Source organism: Hippoglossus hippoglossus, chromosome 3 (genome assembly GCF_009819705.1).
Source record: "Hippoglossus hippoglossus isolate fHipHip1 chromosome 3, fHipHip1.pri, whole genome shotgun sequence".
NCBI classification, from domain to species: Eukaryota; Metazoa; Chordata; class Actinopteri; order Pleuronectiformes; family Pleuronectidae; genus Hippoglossus; species Hippoglossus hippoglossus.
The window spans coordinates 5,691,234-5,715,161 of record NC_047153.1 but is presented as its reverse complement, the minus strand read 5'-3'; the positions used below and the strand labels follow the sequence as shown (position 1 = coordinate 5,715,161).

The 23,928-nt window shown below is 41.8% G+C and overlaps 3 protein-coding genes and 1 long non-coding RNA gene across 19 annotated transcripts in view; 3 read left to right on the top strand and 1 right to left on the bottom strand.

Annotated features, from left to right (window-relative positions):
- The window catches only part of neo1a (neogenin 1a), a 163,913-nt gene extending 150,209 nt beyond the window's left edge, over positions 1-13,704 (top strand). For 3 of the 13 annotated variants that reach the window (XM_034575743.1, XM_034575726.1, XM_034575690.1), the window contains exons 18-29: positions 2,999-3,137; positions 4,528-4,635; positions 4,757-4,951; positions 5,803-5,835; positions 6,080-6,148; positions 6,941-7,079; positions 7,212-7,456; positions 7,993-8,085; positions 8,539-8,709; positions 9,680-9,967; positions 10,657-10,793; positions 11,361-13,704. In XM_034575743.1, the coding sequence (XP_034431634.1) occupies positions 2,999-3,137; positions 4,528-4,635; positions 4,757-4,951; positions 5,803-5,835; positions 6,080-6,148; positions 6,941-7,079; positions 7,212-7,456; positions 7,993-8,085; positions 8,539-8,709; positions 9,680-9,967; positions 10,657-10,793; positions 11,361-11,513 (1,770 nt within the window). In that variant the 3' untranslated portion in view covers positions 11,514-13,704. Of the gene's footprint in view, positions 1-2,998; positions 3,138-4,527; positions 4,636-4,756; positions 4,952-5,802; positions 5,836-6,079; positions 6,149-6,940; positions 7,080-7,211; positions 7,457-7,992; positions 8,086-8,538; positions 8,710-9,679; positions 9,968-10,656; positions 10,794-11,227 lie in introns of all 13 variants that reach the window. The other 10 variants (XM_034575796.1, XM_034575734.1, XM_034575707.1 and 7 more) reach the window with 8 other exon arrangements.
- Positions 13,705-14,852: 1,148 nt separating this feature from the next.
- On the top strand, positions 14,853-22,073 carry LOC117755752 (sorting nexin-1-like). The gene is made up of 15 exons (XM_034575806.1): positions 14,853-14,983; positions 16,406-16,553; positions 17,086-17,219; positions 17,300-17,366; positions 17,493-17,536; positions 17,669-17,810; positions 17,886-17,964; positions 18,104-18,179; positions 18,370-18,483; positions 18,832-18,925; positions 19,050-19,255; positions 19,767-19,910; positions 20,326-20,406; positions 20,674-20,745; positions 20,932-22,073. The coding sequence occupies exons 1-15, from the start codon at positions 14,879-14,881 to the stop codon at positions 20,980-20,982; spliced, it is 1,557 nt and encodes a 518-aa protein (XP_034431697.1). The 5' UTR covers positions 14,853-14,878; the 3' UTR covers positions 20,983-22,073.
- Positions 18,975-23,117, bottom strand: LOC117755777. The gene is made up of 2 exons (XR_004612657.1): positions 22,982-23,117; positions 18,975-19,270 (listed from the first exon to the last, which is right to left on the bottom strand). It is a non-coding gene; the product is annotated as an uncharacterized LOC117755777 (long non-coding RNA).
- The window catches only part of csnk1g1 (casein kinase 1, gamma 1), a 30,703-nt gene continuing 29,762 nt past the window's right edge, over positions 22,988-23,928 (top strand). For 3 of the 4 annotated variants that reach the window (XM_034575846.1, XM_034575827.1, XM_034575818.1), the window contains exon 1: positions 22,989-23,237. The gene's annotated coding sequence lies outside the window, so the exon portion shown is untranslated. Of the gene's footprint in view, positions 23,238-23,928 lie in introns of all 4 variants that reach the window. The other variant, XM_034575836.1, reaches the window with a different exon arrangement.

Here is a 23,928-nt window from a genome sequence, read left to right as displayed (position 1 = left end):
CATCTGAGCTCCAGTTTAAATTTAAAACTCAGAATGAGATGAAGCCTGGAGTTACTGAAGCTTTCTGGTTTCACCTCAATCAGAGCCCTAACGGCTGATATGGAACGTTTAATTTTTTTGTATTTACATAAAAAATAGGATTATTTTCTTAATTCCATTTCTATATATTTGGTTGTATTTGTATTTTCTTTTTTATTTATAGTTATTTATCTTAAAGTTTATCATTAAGCTGTAAAATATCAGGCCTTAATTACATTTAGTTGTCGTATAGATTCGATAACAACATCTTATATACACATATATTTAATATAATTGATCTGTATCAGAAAATAAATCCATACTGTTCAGGCTCTACTTTTAATCCAAACAAACATCTTTTACGACCGAGAGAAATTCAGTTAATCTCAAATCATTTCTCTGCGATCAAACCACCGAGTCCCGCTCCCTCGTCCAATCCAGTTTGATCTCCGTGTATTTCGGTGCAGCGCACGTCGTCAGACCTGCACTTTCCACGGAGATATATCGATGTGCTGAAAATATATAGTGAAGTAATGTGAGGATATATAATAAAGTATTCCCACTGCAGCTCCTCAGCTCCTCAGCCGCAGCGTAATGCAACAAGGTTTCTGTAAACAAGCCATGATTTATTTTCCACAGACTCTGAAACCATGAAGTGGTGTTGTCACTTTGAGTCATTGTTCCACGAACACGTCGCAATTAAGACTTTCTCTCAACTTTATTTTAGGTCGTAAGAGTTCAAAGGTCAAATCAACTCTTTTTATACAAAACGTGTTCTTGTCTAGTTCTTCTCTAATTATCGTCACGCCTCTTGGTGAAGGTGTAATTCTTAAGATTCACACCCTGGTTGAGTCGGTGACAGCATTGATGCTGCAGCCCCGCTTGTTGTCAGAAGAGCAGCTGGTGGAGGTTTTTTTATCTGCAAACAAAGTCATGTTGTTTTGAGCAGCGGCGACCAAAACAGTTTAGCTTCCAGATGCATTTTTGATGAGCAGTTGTGATCCGTGCGAACCGGAGACACACAGATTGTGTTTTATAAAATGTCAGAGGTCTTCAAATAGTTAGTTTTGTTTGACCATCAGGGGATTCACAGTTAAATGGAAGCTAAAATAAATAAATAAACAATCGCTACTTTTATTGCTTTAATAACATGGAGATAAAACTGATTAATTTCAATTGAGCGGATATTCAACATTCAAACAAGCTGGAGTCGACGTTCAGTGAAATGATCAGGTTCAACACTGGGATATATCTGTGTGTGTGTGTGTGTGTGTGTGTGTGTGTGTGTGTGTGTGTGTGTGTTAGTGTGCACAGACCTGTGGCAGAGCTCAGATAAAGGTTTGTGTTTACTGATAAATTATTCAACAAGGACAAGACAAACTGAGAATAAGTAAAAGAGGCTGTAGATCTGACACAGTGCATTCTCCACACACACACACACACACACACACACACACACACACACTCAGCACTCTGTCGGTTCTGGACTCACAAGCTTGTAGCTGCCATCTTCAAAATTCACCAAACATCTGAAGAGATGCGTGACTTATCGATTATTTGCTAATCAGCACAAAATGAAGGGAAACTGCAGGACAGGTGTTTGGTCATGAGTTCACGTTGTGTATCCACAGCATCACGTCTACATGTTGTCACGTCGTCTTGTGCAGATGCTCTAACGAGTTTGATTCTCACACTGCGGCTGTAATTAAACAGCTCCACCGGCTCATTATGTTTCTGTCCCGTTAATGAAATCCATTTAAGTAACAAGTCTGTTAAAGAGTCGTCCTGGTGCGGACTACATCTTCTACATGCTGTTGTATATATGCTAACATGGCTGTCCAGACCTGCAGTAATTGGCTAAATGTAGCTCGTCTCCTCTCCGGGAGCGAACGGAGCCAGACGAGCTTGTACATTATTGAAGAGACAGCTGCTCTCCGACCGGCTGCAGGAACACGCTGTCTTCTGCTCCGACCCTCTTGTTGGAGATCTGCACTTGGTGTCGTAGCGTGCGACTTCAAGCTGCGGACAGAAACTGGATGACCGGTGGAGATCGAGCTGAACGGTTGCGTAACTCGAGAGTTAAAATCCGCTGACTCCGGTGATTCCAATCAGACGTTAAACGTTCTGGTGTTTGTGTTGATCCTCTGCCACGTTTTGGGGTTTTCTGCTTATTTGTAATGGCTGCGCTTCTCCCTGTGCAGCTCAAACATGATGAAGCACGTCGCTAAAATGTAAAAGCTTCTGTTTCCACTCAGTGGTCTGAGTGTGTAATGTATCCTAACCTCTGGAAAAACACTCAGACTGGTCGTTATCCTTAGAAACAAAAACATCAGTCGATGGAGAGGGGGAAGAAAAGTTCGACTAGTTTGAGATTTAATAAGTTTTTCAAGCAAACGTTCATTTCTTCCAGCTTCTCATTGACAACCACTTAATGATTTTTCTGTCTCATCTGAAGTAAACTTAATATTAAGGTTTTCTTTCTTTCCACTTGAGACCGTATTGCTTAAATTGACTAAAGATTAAATAGAAAACAAAACAAAAAACCATAAACAAAGAAAATTGGTAGAAGAAAATAATAATAAAATCATTTATATTGATAGTAATGTTATGCAGACCTGGCGTCTTTGTCCCTAAACTTAATGCCCGTTTCCTTTTTTTCTGCTCAATACATCTTATTTCACTCTAAACAATAACGTTACCATATCTAACACTGTCCATCGTGTCAGTTTCTTGTGATAAAATCTAAGATGTCCCTTTAGGATTCATTAAAATGCACAATTACGAGACTAAAACACAATTTGATCAATAATCAGCACCAATCTATGAAGTAGTACATTTGTATTATATTATAAATAACAATTTGTTTATTTTCATGAATAACAAAATACTTTTGACTCCTCAGAGACGTGAGCAGCGCTTGAATGTCGTCACACAAACTGACTTGTTGTTAATTGTGTGTTGTGTGTCTGTCTCTCGTCAGATGGCCAACACCACCAGCCTGAACCACATGGTGACGGGTCTGAAGCCCAACACGCTGTACGAGTTCTCCGTCATGGTGACCAAGGGCCGCCGCACCAGCACGTGGAGCATGACTGCGCAGGGCACGACCTTCGAGACCAGTAGGAGACTTCACACGCACAAAAAAACGTCACAACAGCACAGGAAACATACACAATCACAAACATGCCATACAGTCACAAGTTTTCTATCAAAGATCTCACATTAAATATAAGTGAAAATTGAAGAAACCTGCAGCAGATTTTGTGATTGCAGTAATTTCAGCACTGCTTCCGTGAGAAATCCAAATACACAATGGAATAATAATAATAACATCAACAACCCAGGACCTGACTCCTTTATTTGTTTGAGCCCAGAGTAAATTGCCTGTAATATTGTTTTTGCTTCACTATTCTATGTCTGTTCATCTTTGTTTCCCTTTGTCTCCCTGTTACCGTTGTTGCTTTGCACAGCATCACAGAGACGACAGTAAATAATTACTGAGTCAGCCGAATCAACATCATATAAATGGACTGTGTGACTGTTAAAATAACCCATAACACCGTCACCATGGCGATATAAAGTCCTTTTTTTAAAAGCCACCGGCCGCTCGGTGTTGAGAATGCACGACGCCCCGGTTATTGGTGTGTGATTTGTGCAGCGCTCTGGACCTAATGGACACTAAAATTTGCAAGCTGGAAAGAATCGGAGCCCATTCTTCATCGTAAGGTGTAATTGCTGAGCTAAAAGATTCACAGTAAACCTAAAAACTCATTTTCTTTCAAGCCACTTCTGTATCTGCATTATTGGATTGAGATTTAGTGGACTGGCCCTGGAGGGGAACGTTTGGCTTTCTCTTTTGTGCCAACAACTGCAGCGGCCGCCGGCATTATGTATTTCCGGTCGTCTGTCCTTCTGTCCTGTTGGAGGGAAGTTATTCAAATTCAGTGGAAACATTCACCTGGACTCATAATGGACGGATTAGATTTTGATAATGATACGTGTCCATGTAGTGATGAGTCCCAATTCAGCAATAAAGAGTTTTATTACATTTATCAAAAGGCTGTTGTAGAAATTGTGATGTGATTGGCGGCTGTGGCTCTGAAGGAAGAGCGGGTCGTCCACAAACCAGAAGGTCAATGGTTCGAAGTGTCCTTGGGCAAGATACTCGACCCCAAATTGGTGTCTGATAGAAAAAGTGCAGACTATAGTAGCAGTTGTATAAATGTGTGTTTGCGAATTTGGCTGGAAAAAGCACTTTATAAACACAGTCCATTTACCATTGACCATATTATGAGTTTGGATGTAAACTGTAAAAATGAGCAGATCCAGTAAAACGTTTTTGTTCTTCTCCTCATTTCAAACCTTTATGAAAACAGCGAGATGATAAATCAAAATTTGTCCTATTTTAAAGGAAACCGTTTTTTAAAAACTGAACAAAGCGTGTTTCGTCTTGACCCTTTCTCTGACCTCCTCAACACAACTGATGTTCTGCCTCGTGCGTCTCCACAGTCCCCAGCTCGTCTCCGAAAGACGTGACCGTGGTGAGCAAAGAGAACAAACCTCGCACCATCATCGTCAACTGGCAGCCGCCCTCCGAGGCCAACGGGAAGATCACCGGTGAGTCTGACAACCTGCTGGGTTCACTGGAAAAAGTTAGATGTCTGACTTCCTGTGTTTTAACTGTGAAGATCCCTCTGTCGATCTTATTTTAAATCTTCCGATCCCTTCGCTGTTGCAGGCTACATCATCTACTACAGCACGGATGTGAATGCTGAGGTCCACGACTGGGTTATCGAGCCGGTGGTGGGAAACCGCCTGACGCACCAGATCCAGGAGCTGACGCTGGACACCACCTACTACTTCAAGATCCAGGCCCGTAACTCCAAGGGCATGGGCCCCATGTCCGAGGCCGTCAACTTCCGCACTCCAAAGAGTAAGTTCACAGGATCGGGCCGAGACCGGGATGGGAAACTTCAAAGTCAAACGTCCAACAGCTACAGAGACAGATATTATATATAATGAATTAAGTCATAAATCACTGAGACACGAATTTATGTTATAATTACTTGATTTTTTGGGGGAGGGGCCAAGTCCACAACTTTAAACAAATGCGAATAAGGTTCTGTATCTGACGGACGTGTTACTAGGCAACTACATACATCCTATATTAGCTTCATTAGATAATAATGTCAAGGCTGTTTTTTTATTTTATAATAATAAAACTTGATTTCTATAGCACTTATATAGAAAAGATTACAATGGGCTTTCCAAAGTACATGAGTGAGTACAACGTAACAGAACAAAACAAGAAAAAAAGTTATAATAATGTAAAAGTTCTTGTTAAACTTCTCCTGATTCTTAAGAGCTGAGTCGAGGATGTTTCCTAAGGTTTGTTGATCGGTTTGTGACAAATTCTAAGTTCAGTGAGCTTCACTTTGCTGCTGACTCCTTCTTTTGTTTTTATCTGAGTAGTTAAATAAGGCTTCGTCCCTTTAACAACACTTTTACTCATGAGATGTTTCGTAAATACTTCTTTTCCTGGATTTGTAGGAAGCTGTTATAGTTTTAATTCAGATGCTTTGCTCCTAATCTCAGTTTGGCTGTTTCTGAAATTCACTCTTGCTGCTTAATATTCTCACTGTTTCTCATTCTTCTGGTTTTGCACCTCTCCTCCTCACAACCCCCCCGACTCCTGCTCTGTCTCTCCCTCGCTGCTCTTTTTCAGCTAACCTGTTTTTTGCTTTTTATTGTCTCTCCCTCCCTGCTCTCCTTTGGCCTGTTAAGCTGAGTCCTCTGACAAAATGGCTAATGACCAAGGTAAACTCCCCGTCCGCACTTTTTTATCTTTCACCGCTGGCTCTGCTCGTCCAGCGTCTCTCTCTCTCTCTCTCTCTCTCTCTCTCTCTCTCTCGTTCCAAAGATTTCCATCTTCTGGGCTGATGAAAACTTGGGCTGCATGACCGGCCAAATCAGTTTGTGTTTAATAGGAAATATTTGAACTGGGATGTATCTCATGAAGGTTTGAGGCCATAAAACATTTTTGTCCCCCTCCTTGTATCAGCCTCCAATCTTCCACCGAAGCAGGGACCTTCAGGCAACCAGGACCCACAAGACCCTGGGACGTCAGTTGGTAAGGTTTTCCTCCACGGCCCTGCTCAGATGTCATGTTGTCAGTTTTGAAATCTGCAATTAATACAGATTTTTAGCTCAATATTTTCGTTTTGTAGTTGGATGTTGTTAGTAATTGTCCACTGCTTTAAACCAGGAACCGGGTCCATTTTTGCAGGCTACCAACCCGTTATCCACAGTTATCTCCAAGTCAGCCTTCAACATATGACCCGTGGTGTGTTAGGGCCGCCTTGTTCTCTCGTTTCTGTGGCCAAGTTGTGTTCTCGGAAAAGAATGTCTCACTGGTCGCAGCTCCTACAGTCGTGTTTTCTCCACGACGACGTGCTAATACTCTTTGACAAGCAGCAGAGACACTGAGAACATTTCCACCACTGGCTATTTTAGTCTTTACTGGATCCTGCTTTAATCCAGTGTGTAGTATTTAGGCTGCTCTATTGGCAGAATTAGAATATAATATTCATAATCATGTTTTAATTTGTGTTTAATCATCATGAATTAAGAACCCTCGTGTTTTAATTAGCTTAGAATGAGTCCTTAATAGTTGCAGCACCATATTTCTACAGGATACCAGAGCAGACAAATCAAACACCAGCTATAGAACCTTTTAGTATTTTTTTGTTTACGTTACCTGAAGGCCGCCATAGGTTCTCCTACACATCTGGAAAAAAAGTGGTGAAGGGAGGTGTATTCACTGTCTCGCAGTCTGCAGCCTCACCACTAGATGTCCCCAGATCCTCCACACAGGGCTCCCTTTAAAGAGGTATTTGTCTAATCTAATCTTTCTCCTCTCGAGGTAAATCAGGGGTGGGAAGCAACAGTGAGAATCACATCGTGGTCATCATCATCATCATCTCGGTGGGAGCCTTCACCATCATAGTGGTGGTGGTCGGCGCCTTCCTGTGCACACGGCGCACCACGTCCCACCAGAAAAAGTAAGACGCCCCTTTTCAATTGTCTGTTTTTACTCCTCTGCAGCTCAGCTCCTGTGTCCCCTCTTCCACGTTCTACGGCCTCTCTCTCTGTAAACCAGTGTTTCACCGCTGCCTCTGCGTTCTCCTCTGCAGAAAGCGAGCCGCCTCAAAGTCCGCAAACGGCTCCCACAAGTACAAGGGAAACGCCAAAGACCTGAAGCCGCCCGACCTCTGGATTCACCACGAGAGGCTGGAGCTCAAACCCATGGACAAGTCGCCAGACCCCAACCCAGTCATGACCGAGACGCCCATCCCCCGCACCTCGCAGGACATCACACCGGCTGACAGCGGCCTGGAGAACAACCCCCACCTGCAGCAGAGGCGCAACTCCTACCGCGGTCAGTCATGCCCGGGGGGGGGAAGACTTAATATTTGATGCTATGAAAGAAAGAGATCAAAGTGAAATGTCACCCCTGCTGCCTGAGTTCACATGCATAATCATTCTGAGCAAACCTCTGGAGTTGGGCTGGAAACTACTTCCTCAAAGATTTCACAAGAATTGGGGTTTGGGTTTGATTCCAGCTGCGTGAACGGAGGAGTCGTAAAGAATTTGGGATGTTTTTGTCTCACAAGTCAACACTTGTCTTTCCTGTTGTGTTTGTTGTGATTATCATGCAAAACATTTCATGCTTTTCATACACACAGCGCCCATTACTTGTCATGATTGTGGTGCCGCGAGCACGAACTGTCACCGCTGCAACTAAGTAAAGTGGAAGCTCTCAATATAATTAGCTCACAACATAATGTGAGTGACAGAAATGTAATTAAGGATCCTGAGGTCTGTTGATGGATCATTTCACGAAAACAAAAAAGGAATTGAGCAACGTAGAGTAGCCGCTCTTTCTGATTGGCTGGTTTCCATCGTACCTTTTAGGCCACGAGTCAGAGGAGAGCATGTCTGCACTAGCAGGTCGACGAGGGATGAGGCCTAAAATGATGATGCCTTTTGATGCACAGCCGCCTCAGCGTAAGTGTGTGTGTGTGTGTGTGTGTGTGTGTGTGTATGAGAGAGACAGAGAGAGAATGTGTGTTTTCTGACAAACGTTATGATCAAGGTTAATTTGGAAAATTAAAAGCACAAAGATATTTTTAACAAATTGCAAATTTCAAAAGAATACATGAATCCGATTTTTATGTCAAATCAAATGAACAAGTCCATTTCATGCTTCCCATAAAAAATTTCATTTTTAATGTTTGTTTCTTCCCTCGTCAATTTGGCAATAATATTTAAATGTGTTTATCGCAGAAAACTGCATGTGTGTGTGCTTGTGTGTGTGTGTTTGTGCATCTCACCAGTGATACTTCATATTCATTCATCATTATTACAGCCGGTTAAACATCTCATCTTGATTATGTGTGTGTGTTTCTTTGTGTGCGTTTCTGTGTGTGTGTGTGTATCCATGTCCACTTCCATCCACAGCTGTGATTAGTGCTCACCCCATCCATTCCCTCGATAACCATCACCACCATTATCACATGGGCAGCCTGGCGTCGCCGACACGGAGCTACCTCTACCACCAGGGTAGCGGCCACTCACGTCCGCATGCCTGCGCCTCCCCCATCTCCCATCTAGACAGGGTGGACTCTGCAGGTGAGACGCTGCCACCTGCTGGACGGCTGACTAACAGGGCAGGGCTGGAATGTGGGGGGCGTATTCATTCATCGATCTGTCATTAACTCATTCATCCACATTCAGCCGCCATCTTCTGTTTGCTTTTCTTATTTTGGTTCTATTAAGTGTAACTAACCCTTCTTCTCTGACCTCTCTGCCTACTTAAATGATTTAATATGCTCTTCTCTGCTCAACTCCACTTTTTCCCTTATAAACTAAACTAAGCAGTCAAACAAGCCTAAGTTAAGTATAATAGTAGTTAAGTAAACAGAAATTTAAAAATACTGAAAATGTACTGGTCGCACCTTAATTAGATTCTCTTGTTTATTTATTTAACATCATAACATAATACATGCATTAATGAGTACTTATTACACAAAGTATGCAATAAGTATTTAAATTTAAATGCATGTTGGATATTTGTCAGCATTTTTTACATGTTATAGACTTATTTTTGGATATTTATAATAAAAATGTTTGAACTCAGCCCAACCCCTATTGACGTATTGAATAATCCTATTCATAATAGAAATCCTGTGTATATGACATACTACAATTTTCTCTATAATGTCTGAAATGAGTGAAAATGCCCATCACGAGTTTCCAGAGTCCAAATGTTGAATGGGAATTGTTTATTTGTTCAAACAACAATGCAAATATGAAGATATTCAGTTTATTAACATATGAGACATAAAAAACATCCAATTGTTCACATCTGAGAAACTGTAACTGGCTCTTTTTTTGGGGCATTTCAAAAAGGATTAATGAAATATGTTGACAGTCGCCTGTTGGATGTGTTTTGTGTAAAGAAAAGAGAGAAGCTGCTTCACACACCACTAAGCTCCTGCACTAAATCTGTACAGCGGCTCTATGAGGCAGGCTGGAGCCCTGGTGTATGAATGCAAAACCCCACCAGCTCATTGTGTCCCCCCATGCGTCCCCTCTCCAGAGTCGGTCAGGAACACCCCCAGTACGGAGCCCCTCCCTCCAGCCGCCGCCTCCTCCCAGGCCTCCTGCCCCTCGGAGATCATGGCTGACCCCGAGGGCAGCTACCACGGCTCCTCCACCACCGAGGAGGAGCCCAGCTACTCCAGCAACCTGCCCCCGCACCGCTCGGCCCACCCGCACGCCCACGCCCACCCGCTCAAGAGCTTCGCTGTCCCAGCGATCCCAGCCACCAGCTACCCGTCGTACGAGTCGCCCGCCCTGCCCAGCACGCCCCTGCTCGCTCAGTCCGGTGAGAAGAAACACACACAGACACACTCACACACACACACACAAAACACACACATTGAAACTTGGGTAAGATCAGAAAGCAAAAGCGACTCTCATGGCATAATAGGCAAAAAAATCATAAACTCATTTATTGTGAACAGATTTGTGAATGAAAATCAACAGAGAATCTGTATTTTACATGATCTAATGAATGTGATGAGGTTATTATTAGATTATAATTGACTCCGGAAGCAGCTGTTAACAAAACACCAGCTCCATTTAGTGTGGAGGTTTGGAGCAAATGTTGTAATTGTAAAAAAAGAAAATTGTTCAGTCATTATTGATTCTTTAATTAAACATACATTTTTATGTCAGTGTGTTAATCCAGCTCTGTTATCTGTGAATGAAAAACTATCAAAATAAAACTTTTATTCTGAGTTATTGATTGAATTCAATAAATTTCTGAAAGTGGGAAAAAATTCCTGGATCCAAATCCACACCAAAATTTATTGGGTTCTTCCCCCATTCCACATCCTTCCACCAGGTTTCGTGGTCTGTCCAATAGTTTTTGTGTAATCCTGCTAACAACCAAAAAAACAAACATTGTGATATGACTTGAGGTAATGTCACTTTTGGAGAATTCATTTCTTATCATTTGTTTGATGCAGGTATTTGTTGCGTTCACTGACTGTTGTATATTTGTGTTCACAGGGCCGCCCACTCACCCCCACGTTGTGAAAACAGCCTCCATTGGAACACTAGGAAGGACACGAACACCGATGGTGGTCATCGTGCCCAATGCCCCCGACGTCCCAGAGACCAGCAAGATGTTGGAAGATGTAGACAGCGTGAGTATAGCGCCCCACACTGGCTGTTTGTAGCAACGCAGCCTGTTTTTTTTGGGCCCGAGTGTTGAATATTTGTGATATTTATTCAGTGCTGTTTATTTAACAGAAATATTTCAATCACACATTCCTTCAAAATCCATGTCAGTTTTTTTGGGCACTGGACTGTACGGTTACTTTTCAACTGCACATTGGTTTTAACCATATTTTGTATTTGTTCTCTCTCTCTTTTTATTCTTTCCAACTTCAATCTCACCATTTTCTATTATTCTGTCGGCTGCATTTGATCATTTATTTTAACTCCAAATAACTGATCTTAACAAAAACCCTTAACTGGAATGATTTTCACTTTAATTTACCATTTTCTCTTGGGTGCTGGATGTTTTTGCTTTTGTCTGCTGCCTCTTCTTGTTATTCCACCATTTACAACGCTTCAGTCCCATTGATCCATCCCCCAGCTCGCCTCACCCCACCCATTCGACTCCCCCTGCCCTCTGCGAAAGATCCCTGACTGACCCTCTCCTCCTCTCGTCTCCTCCCCTCTCTTCTCCTCCCTCTCCCCGCCTCCAGGTGCTTGCCTCCCTCCCCCCCTGCCCCTCTCCCGCCCCTCGCAGTAACCCTGTTCCTCTCCCTCAGAACTACGAGCCCGACGAGCTGACCGAGGAGATGGCCCACCTCGAGGGCCTGATGAAGGACCTGAACGCCATCACCACAGCGCCATGAGCACGCACACACACGCAGAAACACACCTCTCTCCGTCATCCAACACACACATACACGCACACACACACACACATACAGAAAGACACACACACACACACTCCTAAGTCAAACAAATCGCAATCGAACACAAACCTTTTGAGCCAGAGGCTGGTGGACACAAAATGGCTTCTTGTGCCCAAGAGAACTCTCACATCCCCCTGCAGAGAAAAAGAAAACTCCAGACTGAAACTCAGAAACTGTTTTTGGCTCACATTGCTCAGTCTCAGGAGATTGCCATGAGAGGGAGAAAAAAAAGTGAGACGCTTCATCTTTTTATGAAGAACCATTCTCAGAGACAATGAACACTAAAAACATTGGTCGCTCTCAACCGGAAGATTGTGAATTTTTTCCTCAGCAAAGATGCGTACGGTAGGTTTTTTCTGTGGCGAACGCTCGCTCCCGGCGAGACAACGGTTGATTCAGTGTCAAGTGAAATGGAGAAAGTCCAAAAATATGCTGGTTTCGATGTCGGTGCTCATGCGGCGCAGTCTACACACAGTGTTTGTTTGATCCGTGTTTTCTTTGTGCATTTTGTATAACTATTGGGCCGTTTCAGTGACGTGAACATTGGATATCAGCCTCCTTTTACAAGCCGACATTACTCATAAACATTTTCCTGTTTTTACCCCTTGTGTCATATATTGTGCCATGACTTTTTATTATTTTCTATGTTATTATATTATTTTTTTTACACACATATCCTTATAAACATGTACATATGTTGTTTTTTGTTTTTTTTAAACTGCCTCATCCTTTTTTGATGTTTCCCATTGTTCCATCATCATTATTATTATTATTATTTGGAATGAAAGTGGGATTATAAATGAGTCCTGGAGCTCAGTTTTCATATCGTAAGGAGCGAGAAGCCGGATGTGTTTCTACAGTGCGTTCTCCTCTGGCATTGTGTTGCCCCCTTTGTACATTAAAATGTCTTTTTTGTTCCAGTCTTTTGTTTGTTGTGGGAGCTCCGTTTTAAAAGCCTTACCAACGTGTTTGTGTGTCGGACGGTCGGGACGACTCGGGCCTCCGCAGATGTCGCTCCTCTGCGTCGTTCTGTGGGACTTGACAGTGTCTCCTCACAGGTCTGAGGTACCTAGGACTCAGGGCACTGACCCCCCCCACCCTCCACCCCTCCTAAAAACACATAAATGAAAAACATCACATGGCACCTGCTTAATCAATCAATCACCTGCATCAGACCAGTTATCTTTTATACGAAGCGTTCGATCAGACGTGTGTGTGTCATTTCCAAAAGCCAATATTTGGTTTCAGACATCCGTGCTGCTGAACCCAGTGTGTTTGTTGGTTTTCTCCCCTGCTGTCCATCATCCGACGCCACAGCCTGGTTCTCTCACAAACCTTATACGATGCAAAGATGTTGGCCTTTTGAATGGGACTCCCAGAATTTTCTTTTTTTTTACATGGTAGTTTTTGTATGAAGAAAAAAAAAAAAGAAGCTTGTTCTACACACAAATCCAATGTAAAAAGGAAAAAAAAATGTTCATCTAAGAAAGTAGTTTTTCATTACCCTCTTACCCAAAGAAATTTGTCATTTGCAATCATAGTAATTTGCTCTACTTTTTGTGAATACCATGTTTCTCATAAATGTGCATCATCATGAATGTCAATATAACTGTAAGAGATTTTAACTATGGATACAAACAAGGAACAAGTTTTTTTTGGTGGGAAAAAAAAAAGATTGAAAACAAAGAGGGGAGGAAAAAGGACCGGACTCCATTTGGGAAATAATCTATTGAGTTGTAAACAGTTGAACCTGTATTGCACTTTTTCACAATTTTTGAAAAGTACATTTCTTACATATCTTGTGTTTTAAATATCAGAAGCTGTTTGTGTAACGTAGTGTCCTAGGTAAGCAGCAGGCAGCTGGTCTTGTTTTTTATGTTTATTATTTGTTTTGCTTCAGAGATGATATGAATTTGAGCAGCCGGGTTGTTTACTTTGTGGCTCATGAGGAATTCTGTTGTTGCTTGTTCATGTACAGAGCTTTCTTTGCTTTCTGTAGAAAAAAAGATCTGTGGCTTTTTAAAAAATGTTGGAAAAAAAAAAAGGTTTGGAAAAAAAGATGTTTTTTTATTGGTGCTCCTATACATTGTGTATACAAACTATTATGAATACTAACAAAGTAAATGATTCTGCTCGTCTTCTTTTCACCGGACATCATCAGCTCACTGAACAGAAATAGGCTGTGATACACAATCTGATAGTCTCAGTTACTCTCCTTTATATCAATCAATGAGATTTAATTTGTACATTATTTATAAAGCCCTTTTACAGTCTTGATGACCCAAAATACTTAACAGCACAGTTCTAACATTCACACTTTGATCCATCTATGTGCGTCATTTTCTCCCATCACACATCAATCCCACAGCCGTCAGCGGCAACATGAGCTTCTCGCCTAAGGACATGGAACGGATCGAACTCTTGACCTTCTGGTGAGAGGACGACCGGCTGAGCCACAGCTGTGGAGCTGTATAGCCCATATACAATTACAGTTTGCGTCATGTGGTTTAACAATGTGCACAAGGTGCTACATCCTCTTGTCATTGACCCTCGACTAGACTAAAAAAAGACCTTTTAACAGGAGAACAAAAATGCAGAAACATAAAGGAGAGTCACAAGTGAAGGATTCTTCTCCCAGTACAAGTACAATAAAAATCTGAATCAGTTTATTGCCAATTAGGTTTAAACGTACAAGGGATTTACCGTGGTGTGTTTCTGAATAAAAAACAATATAAAAATATTATGGACACTAGAAAAAGGATTGTGCTATATGTTGTAAACATTAGAAAGGGATGCGCAATATAAGATAAAACTTTATTGATCCACACACCGGGTAAATCCAGTTGTTACAGCAGCAGGCAGATCGGAATGAGGTATAAAAAATGTTAATTAAGTATGTAAATTATATAGACCTTTCACTGTAGTGGCTTGTATAGAAACGTTATGAAGTAAAGTGCAGTGGCACAGGATGATTGCACGAGCAGTCATAATAATTTAAGGACATATTGTGATGTGCAGAGGACACAAATGTGCAAAAAGTTCCATTAGAATTAATGCAAATAGTATGAGGGTTAGGGTTAGTGCAGAAAACAGTGCAGTGTTTTATATATGGACGATAGATATGTACAATTTGAAGTAAATTGTGAGCAGAGCAATTTGTTGCAGATCCAAATATCCATGCACTGTATCAGAGGGTCTGGCCTGCAGTACCACTCGCTCACCTGCAGGAGTCGCTGCAGCCGACCGTCCCCCTCAATTTACCACTTCCGGCCTACGTCAGCCCCTCCACAACAACAGGCAGTATGGCGGCCAGCTCAGACCGGAGTCCTCCTCCTCTCCCCGCGGCCGAGGAGCCAGAAGCCGGGGCCACCGACAGCGACGAAGGAGAGGACATCTTCGTCAATAACGTAGGTCCACGGCTCGGCCATGTTTGTCCCAGCCCGGGCTGTGGTGGTGGTGGTGGTTCGATGTGGAGTGAGGGAACCCGGGAGTCCGAGCCCGGGAGTCCGCCTCTTTATCTGATGTGACCCGCAGCCGCCGCGGCACCAACCCCCGCTGACAGGAGGGAGAGATGTGCGGTTTCATGTCCGAGCAGCGGGTGTTTCAGCGGGTTTAGCATGAGTTAGTGTCCGTGAGCAGTTCGAGACTGAGGCTGGACTCGTGACCGTGAAGTTGGAGCTTTGCTGGAAGCTTCTTGGGCCTGTTTTGATTCAATTAGATGTAGTTGGACTAACCTGCAGCTGACATGACCCAGTGTTTACATCCCCAGTGGGTATAAGTACTCTAGTACAAGTACAAGACCTGGATACAAAACACCACTTAAGTACACACAGAATAGATTAGAATAGAAAAGCACGTATTGTCATTGTACAAGGGAAAGCAGTGAGTTTATCAAATAAAATCTAACAATACATGTGTACATATCAACAGCCAAATCACTAAGTCTGCAGGTTAATGTCCCCTGGTATTGATGCATCGTTATATAGGACTTTATGAAGTGTTTCAGTGTATTGTTACTGTTGTAGCTGCTGGAGGTGCAGCTGGGTTTAACCTCTTTGTATACAGCTACCTACCAAGTATAGTGAGTTGGTCCCTAACCTCAGAGTCGGGTCCCTAAAGGGTCACAAGATACCTCTGTAGAATATTATAATTTCTGTTACACAAATCCGTATCAACTGTTCAGATTTCTGTCACGCTCTTTGTGAAAAATTCATTAAAATGCTTATTTAAATGCAGCCATGTGAGAGGTTGAGGGGGAAAGTTCCCTTCTGGCAACTGATAATCATCTGGAACATGGGGAGGAGAAAGTAAGGAGTGACTTTAACAATGTGTTGTATTCTATAAACTGACTTTTATTTAAGTAAAATCCTCATAGTAGCTGAAGCTGTGAGATAAAATGTACAATACTTCCCCTAGAAAAACAGTAATGCAAAGAAAATTCAAAGTTGTTCTCAAGGACAGTACTTGATTAAATGTTCTCATAGGGCTGGGCAATAAAACATAAATTGTAATATAAGAAAACTCCAATATGTATCGATATAATGCTTATTCGTTGTGTAAGCACCATAAGCACCTTCATTCAGGAGGAAAAATTAGACTTTAAACCTAAAAGAAATAATAATAATATGGCATAAACCGTGATTATTATAGATATCAACATTTTTCCTCAGTGTCATTTTTGTCCGTATCACCCAGCCGAATGTGTTAAGTTACTTTCCACCACTGTCTCTAAAAGGTCGTGACAGTCAGCAGACAGGATGACCTAAAGTCAGCGCCTCTCTGTGGTGTTTCTGTGGCTCATTCCAAACTCGTGTCCTTCCTGTGTGCAGAGTAACCCTGTGGCTGTGAGTCGAGGAGTTTCTCAGCCAGACCGTGTCGGTGAAGAGCCTCCGGATCTGTTCAGTGAAGAGCAGGCCAGCAACACAAATACCAAAGCCAACGGAGTTCACTCTGATGATGACAACGACCTGTTTGCTGGTTAGGAAACCATTTATACATACAATACGTTCAATTTCTACACCCCAGCGTTTACAGGCTCTTAAAAGAATTCAAAGTCTCGTGTCATGGTTTATTTTGAGCCTTGGTCATGCTCAGGCTGTTTTAATTAAAATCTTAATAGGGCATTCCAGAGATTTTCACACACATGATTCCTGTTTAGTTTACCAGACAAGACCCGGGGCAGGTTTTAAAACATTCAACATGATTCACACAAGTGTCTGCTATGTGTATCTGCAAATAACCTACAGCCATGGGCAGACCTAACCCCAAGTTATATATATATATATATATATATATATCAAATATAAAGTTGTATTGCAAACTGTGGATTTCCCACAGTGAATAATTCAGTAACCAGAACACTTTTCTGGACGAAGTAGATGTGGTTCTTCAGTATGACATAGTGTGTAGTGTGTTTGATCCTGACTGTCGTACGCTCCACTCATCTGTTTTTCTTTTCTTTTTGTATAAAGGGAAACATACATGAATCTAAAAGCGTTTCTTTCTCCAGATGCACACGTGAAGCTGAGCACAGACAAGTCTGGTAGCTCTGGAAGGAAGGAACTCTCCACTTCCTCTGGCCCTTGTCCTGCCTCCTCGGTCGCTCAGAGCCCTGCACCCATGCAGGCCACCTCCATGGAGCAGGTACAGGCCAGAGGAACAATTCAGTTTGAGTTGTATCTGCAGAGTTTGAATTGTATCACCAATCTTCTCTTTAATCGCAGCTCGAGGAGGAAGAAGCGGAGGATAGTTTTGATTTGGATGTTGCTGTCACCAACCCTGAGAAAGTTGGTAAGTCCCTTATTTTTATACTATCTCAAAATACTATCTGAACTTTGACTGTGTTCAGATATTATTTGGAAAGCACCACAAAAATCGTATTAATCCTCATTGTCAATGTCTTATGTTGTGCTCTAGGGGATGGCATGAATGCGTATGTGGCCTACAAAGTGTCCACCAGGGTGCGTAGTCAAGCTTGTGTTTACTTTGTGTGATTTTGAATAACTCCAAAAACTGCTAATATATTTAAATGTTCACTTATGTTTCTATGAATTATTTAATCTGGATACTCTTTGCCCCCTGTCTTTCATCAGACTTCCTTGGCCATGTTCAGTAGTAAAACCTTCTCTGTGAGGAGGCGATTTAGTGACTTCCTGGGTCTTTATGAGAAGCTGTCAGTCAAGCAGTCGCACCATGGTTGCATCATTCCACCACCACCCGAGAAAAATGTTGTAGGTGTGTGCCCAGTTACTTTACTGTCTATATGTTTAGCACTTTTTGTCCTTTTTGTGACGTCATTTCTACCAACAGGAATGACCAAGATGAAGGTGGGAATGGATGATCCGTCATCAGGCGAGTTTGTGGAGAGAAGAAGAGCAGCTCTGGAGAGGTGAGGATCTGATCCTTCACACCGTCCTTCAATTAAAGTTCAGCCAGGCCTGTTGTTTTATGTGAATATTGTGTGTGGTCATTTTAAGGCACTACGACTTTTGATTAACTTCACATTACCACCACTATGTTTCTTTCAGATATCTTCAGAGAATCGTCTGTCACCCATCGTTAATACAAGATCCTGATGTCCGTGCGTTCTTGGAGAGAGAAGATGTGGGTATTTTAATTATATAAAAAGATTTTCTACTAGTAGGATGTTGGACAATGACTACATCTCCAATTGACTAAATCTTCAACATCATAAAAAACATAAATTTCTGTATTTTACATTATTGATTCTTGAGAATGACATATTGCCAAAGTGTCTCAGGTGCTATGTGTGTGTGTTGGTGTGTGTTGTCAGCTTCCCAGGGCTGTGAACACCCAGGCGCTGAGCGGAGCTGGCTTCCTCAAAATGATCAGCAAGGCATCAGATGCTGTCAACAAGATGACCATCAAGATGAATGAGTCCGACACTGTAAGGGGACTCTGGATGAAGTGTTTTACACTTTTTGTTGTTTATCAAAGTACAATTCATATCGGACGTTGTTAGTTACCTTCATATCATTACTGAATGATATGATTGTTTCTGTTTAGAGGAATATTGAGTGATCAGAGGCAAATAAGAAAAGACTGTTATTGTCTGAATTTGAATCATACTAATTTTGGAAAGATATTAGCATGATTATTATATTTTAATCACAGTATATGGTGGTATTGTAACAGCCATACTTGAAATATAGGACGAATAAAACAGGCCTTCTATTGTAGACATGATGAAGTTGTTTTCTTTCTTTTATATTGTCTTCTTTGTGTCGTGTCTCAGTGGTTTGAGGACAAGTTCCAGGAGGTGGAGAATGAGGAGCAGCAGTTGAGGAAGCTTCATGCCGTGGTCGACTCCCTGGTCAATCACAGGAAGGGTGAGCTTACTCTGCCCTGCTTGACTCATCTTTGTCCCATTTTTTTTTAATAAAGTGCTGCTGATGTATTTTAGGGTGAAACAAGGACACTGAATACATTTTTTGTTTCCTCCCTCAACACCAGAGCTGTGTGGGAACACAGCAGTATTCGCCAAAAGTATGGCCATGCTGGGGAACTCTGAGGACAACACAGCCCTGTCCCGGGCCCTGTCCCAGCTGGCAGAGGTGGAGGACAAGATGGAGCAGCTGCATCAGGAGCAGGCAGCCAGTGACTTCTTCATCTTTGCAGAACTGCTGGCCGACTACATCCGCCTGCTGGGTACTGTGCGGGTAAGCTGACAGCTGCTGAACGGTAGATAGACAAAAACAAGCAGCAAAGATAATATCAATATTCTTAAGAAGCAGCAAGGGCTGGACAAATAAAGGTGGAATACTTCCAAATACCAGCATGATTATACAAAATATTTAATGTTTTAAATCACCAAAATCTAATGAACCCAAATCATAGCATTGCTATTTATGTATGAAATATCAAAATGTAGAAAAAAGGATCAGGATAACCTGACAGAAGGATCTGTACTTTAATAATGGAAAAGAATGTGAAACGGGGGAAATAGCATTAAGTGGCAGTTATGCAAGCTTTCATTGTTTTAACTCAAGCTGAAACTCAGTTCTGCAATTTTGCATTACCTCGACTTCATTTCTGAACTCTGCAATTTTCCAATATGCTACTAGTTTACGGTTTCATTGCAAGCATGCTGCCTTTGTTAAGATGGATTGTCTGGTGTTGAGTTACTACTTGAGAGAAACACCTACAATTTAAATGTTTGGATGTCCTCAGGCCTGTTTTGACCAGCGAATGCGGGCGTGGCAAAGATGGCAGGAGGCTCAGAGCACGCTTCAGAAGAAGAGAGAGTCCGAGGCCAAGCTGCTGTGGGCCAACAAGCCTGACAAGCTGCAGCAGGCCAAAGAAGAGATCACTGAGGTAACAAACATACTGACCAGGCTGCTGCTTCTGCTGGACTCACCCAAGTCTCAAAGGCCCTTTCATTGTTTTAAATGTCAAATACAGCAGAACAGATAATCATACAAGTTTATCTGGGAAGTTACAGGCAGTAAAAGAAGTGTAAAGTCACGCGAGGGGAGTATTAAACTCTTTTATGACCATCCAGCTAATAAATAACTGGCCACTCGACACAAGTGGAGCCTGTTCCAGCGTCTATGTACCTGTTGTATTTAGACTAGTACCATAAGTGTATTTTGACTGAGATTGTTTCCTTTTTCTTTATGTTTTCAGATTAGATGCATTCCTGTGTTTTTAGATAAGGACGTCAGGCTGTGAAACGTGTGTCTGTAACCCTTCTAAATAAGCAGCTGGTGTGTTTTCCTCATGTCTTCAGTGGGAGTCGAGGGTCACTCAGTTCGAGAGAGACTTTGACAGGATTGGCATGACAGTACGCAAGGAGGTTCTCAGGTTTGAGGTATAACACTGTCTACTGTCACGGCTAAAATGTGTGTTCTGTACAGTTAACATCTTTAATTTCTTTCTTTCTTTCATGTCTTCATGTAATAAACTTGAATATACTGTATATTATAATTAACACGATAAAGGGCATAGGCCAAAACGGGTTGGTTTAAAAGGGTAAAGTTATTCATACTATTTGAGTTGTGATCTCTTTTCTCCAGTAATTCCTACAGCTGGGTTTTTCTTTGGAGATTGAGATGTAACAAAACTTTTGTCTTTTCAGAAAGAAAAAGCAAAGGATTTCAAGAGCCAGATAGTCCGATATCTGGAGGCCATGCTGCATTCTCAACATCGGGTAATCATTTACTTATATATGTCAAGAGTTATATTCAACATGTAGATAATTTACTCAGTTGTTTTAATGGCGATTAGATATTAGATATTGGTTATTGGTTATAATTTCTATTTATTGAAAGGTATTGAATGTCTAACTATCACAACACCTTTTAACAGGCTTTTTATTCTTGTCTTTTTGTTCCAGCTTATTAAGTTTTGGGAGGCGTTCCTGCCTGAGGCAAAGGCGATCGCTTAATGAAGAGAGACTTTTTAAAGACCTTAAATGCCTTTTTGAAACACTTTACCTCTTGACCAGCAAGTGAGAGGACATTTTTGAAACATACAAGATACTTCCATCCATTTTTTTTTTGTCTGTTTAGTTGATATATTAAGCTGCTGCAATTACATTAAGATTTTCTTTTCTCTGTTTATGTTCTTGACTTAAAGATGGTAAATAGCAGGAAGGTTAACCTGGCTGTTGTATTGAGAGAAAAAAAAAAAAAAAAACATGCTTGAACCTTGAGGTAACATGCTTTAACACTGAGGTACTGCCTAGATTAACATTGTCTATAGTTTACATTAGAAGGTAGACGTATGCAAATCATTCCAATCTCTAACAGCTTACGTTGATGGATGCATGTCGGATTTTAAAAAAGCACTAAAATGTATTGTACAGTTGGAGAAGCTGTTTGTTTTTCTTTTGTTTTTCTCATGAAATACCACTATTGATGACTGAGGTCCAGGAGTATTAGCACATTGTTACAGTGTATCACACATATTGGATCATAGGAATCATATTCAAACTCCAATGTGACAAGGTTACAGGCTTGTCCAAGTTGTTCTGTAACGATAGAGGAAATGTAAGGTTACAGCGAGAGCAAGTTAAGAGAATGCAATCACACTTTATATGATGATGTGTTTATTATATTAATCTGTTTCTTTCACAACAGTTTAAAGTTCTTAAATTCTTTTGTGTCGGAGGTTGAGACCCAGAGGAATTAATTTGGAACCACTGCAGAGATTGTTTACTGCCCGTGTGAATGACTCTCGACATGTATGTACACATGTACACTACTTGAATCAAATCATACAAACTCTGTCAGAAGTCGTTTGTAACCATACTTTTTTTGATAAATTTGTGTAACCATGACAGAAAGGCACTGACATTCAAGTGATTACAGGCCCTTATTTTCTTATTCAGCATTTGTAATTGTCGTTTTTCTGTCATGTCATATTTCTGTAAGAATGTGCTTTATTTTTGTAACCACTTTGCATTGGCACATACATTTTCCTGGAAACACTAAACAGGTAGATGTACAAAATAAAATATGATTGGATAAGCTCTGGCTTTTGTTGTTGTGTGTTTGTGTTGTTGTTGTTGATGTGATTTCCCAATTTCACTTCAGTCACATGGAGGAATGATGAAACAAAGGTCTTTCGCAATCACTATAGTTGTATTTCTTCTTCAGAAATATCTTTAGGGTTAACCACGACTTCAAACTGCTGCTGTTGACTTAAAATTGCATCTGAACTTCTTAAGTATTTTAACTCTTCTTCACAACTGCCTTTAACTGAACTATTTTACCTTCATTGTATTTTATTCTATTTTTTATTCCATTATTTTAGATAGTATCTATTTTACTTGTTTTATTTTTCTCTTTCAGCTCATCTTTAATTTTTCTTACAGATTTTTCTTTTAACGTCACCACTGTGTTGTCTTTAATGTTCCTGTGCAGCACCTTGAATCAACATCTGTGTATGAAACGTGCCTTATAAACAAAATCGCCTCGCCTTATAGTAATTGTCCAGTAAAGATACAGCAGTAGAGTAAATGTACTTATTTACTTTGCAGTATTTGTGAGTTGCAGACTGACGTGTAGGTGTTTCGACAGTATTTAAAGTGTGCACCTTTTTTCCTCTGTCTTTATTGAATATATGACAGTTCATTAGTCACATATAGGCTCTATATAGCACATTATGTAGACAGCTGTATAACTTCAATACAGACACAAGGATACATAAAATAAATGAAATGGAATAAAAGGAAATACAATAAATAAATGAGATAAAATGAATCAAAGGGAAATAAATGAAAGGAAATAGAATAAATTAAATAAAAATAAATAAACAAGAAATACAATTAAATAATAATAGCTAAGGGGCTTCTAATAAATGTAGGGCATCAATAAAGTTTTCTCGTATTCACAAAAAAAAAAAAAAGGTTTGTTGGATAACTATCCCCGCACCAGCCTGACCTGGAAGTGAGCGCGGTGAGGCGGGCGGTGCCGCGTTTCTACATCCGGTGTGTTTCGAACCCTCCTCGGGCAGCGAAGGCGGACGAGCAGTGAAGAATGGAGAGAGCAGCTAACGACGCTCCGCCGCCAGCGTGAAACCACGACCACCACCGCACGTCAACGCCGAGAATACACACCTGCCGCTCGGCTCCGGGGCCACCAGCCTCCGCTCGGCGGGACCAGACGCCCGGGTGGTGAGGGAGTCGTCGCAGCCGAGGTGAGCCCGCCGTGTTCCGGCTTCTCTCGCCGGACCGCAGCTCCGCTCGGTCGGAGGCTCGTTAGCTCACATCTCCCGTTTGCTAAAGGGGGCTAATTTCCTTGTTGCGCCCGGAGCAGCTGTCACCGACCCGTCGGTAGAAGTGAGGCGGTAACACCGAGCGACCGACGCGGCTGTTTCACCCGCTCGCCGTCTCCCACGCTCTGCATCGTTATTTATTCCGCTGGAGGGTTTTTTTTAAAAAGCTAAACCCGCCGCCGCGGCTAAAGCAATGTTTGGCTAACGTTAGCTCGCTCGGGTTGGGGGGGGGGGGTGTTTTGTGTCGGCTAACCCGGGCTAGTTGGCTCCCTGATCGATGTGTAACGTCAGCCGGGCTTTGTCCGTGAAACATCGGCGTGGAGCTGCCAACTCGCTTCCTTGTTTTGATTGAACCGGAGGCCTGTGCACCAGGGATCGATCCTCTTTACATCGGGCTGCCTCCAACCCCCCCCCACACACACACACACACACACACACACACGCACACGCACGCACACACATGTTACTACTGCCATGGATGCACACACACACACACACACACATGTTACTACTGCCATGGATGCACACACACACACACACACACATGTTACTACTGCCATGGATGCACACACACACACACACACAGGATATTACATTAGCAAACACCACCGAG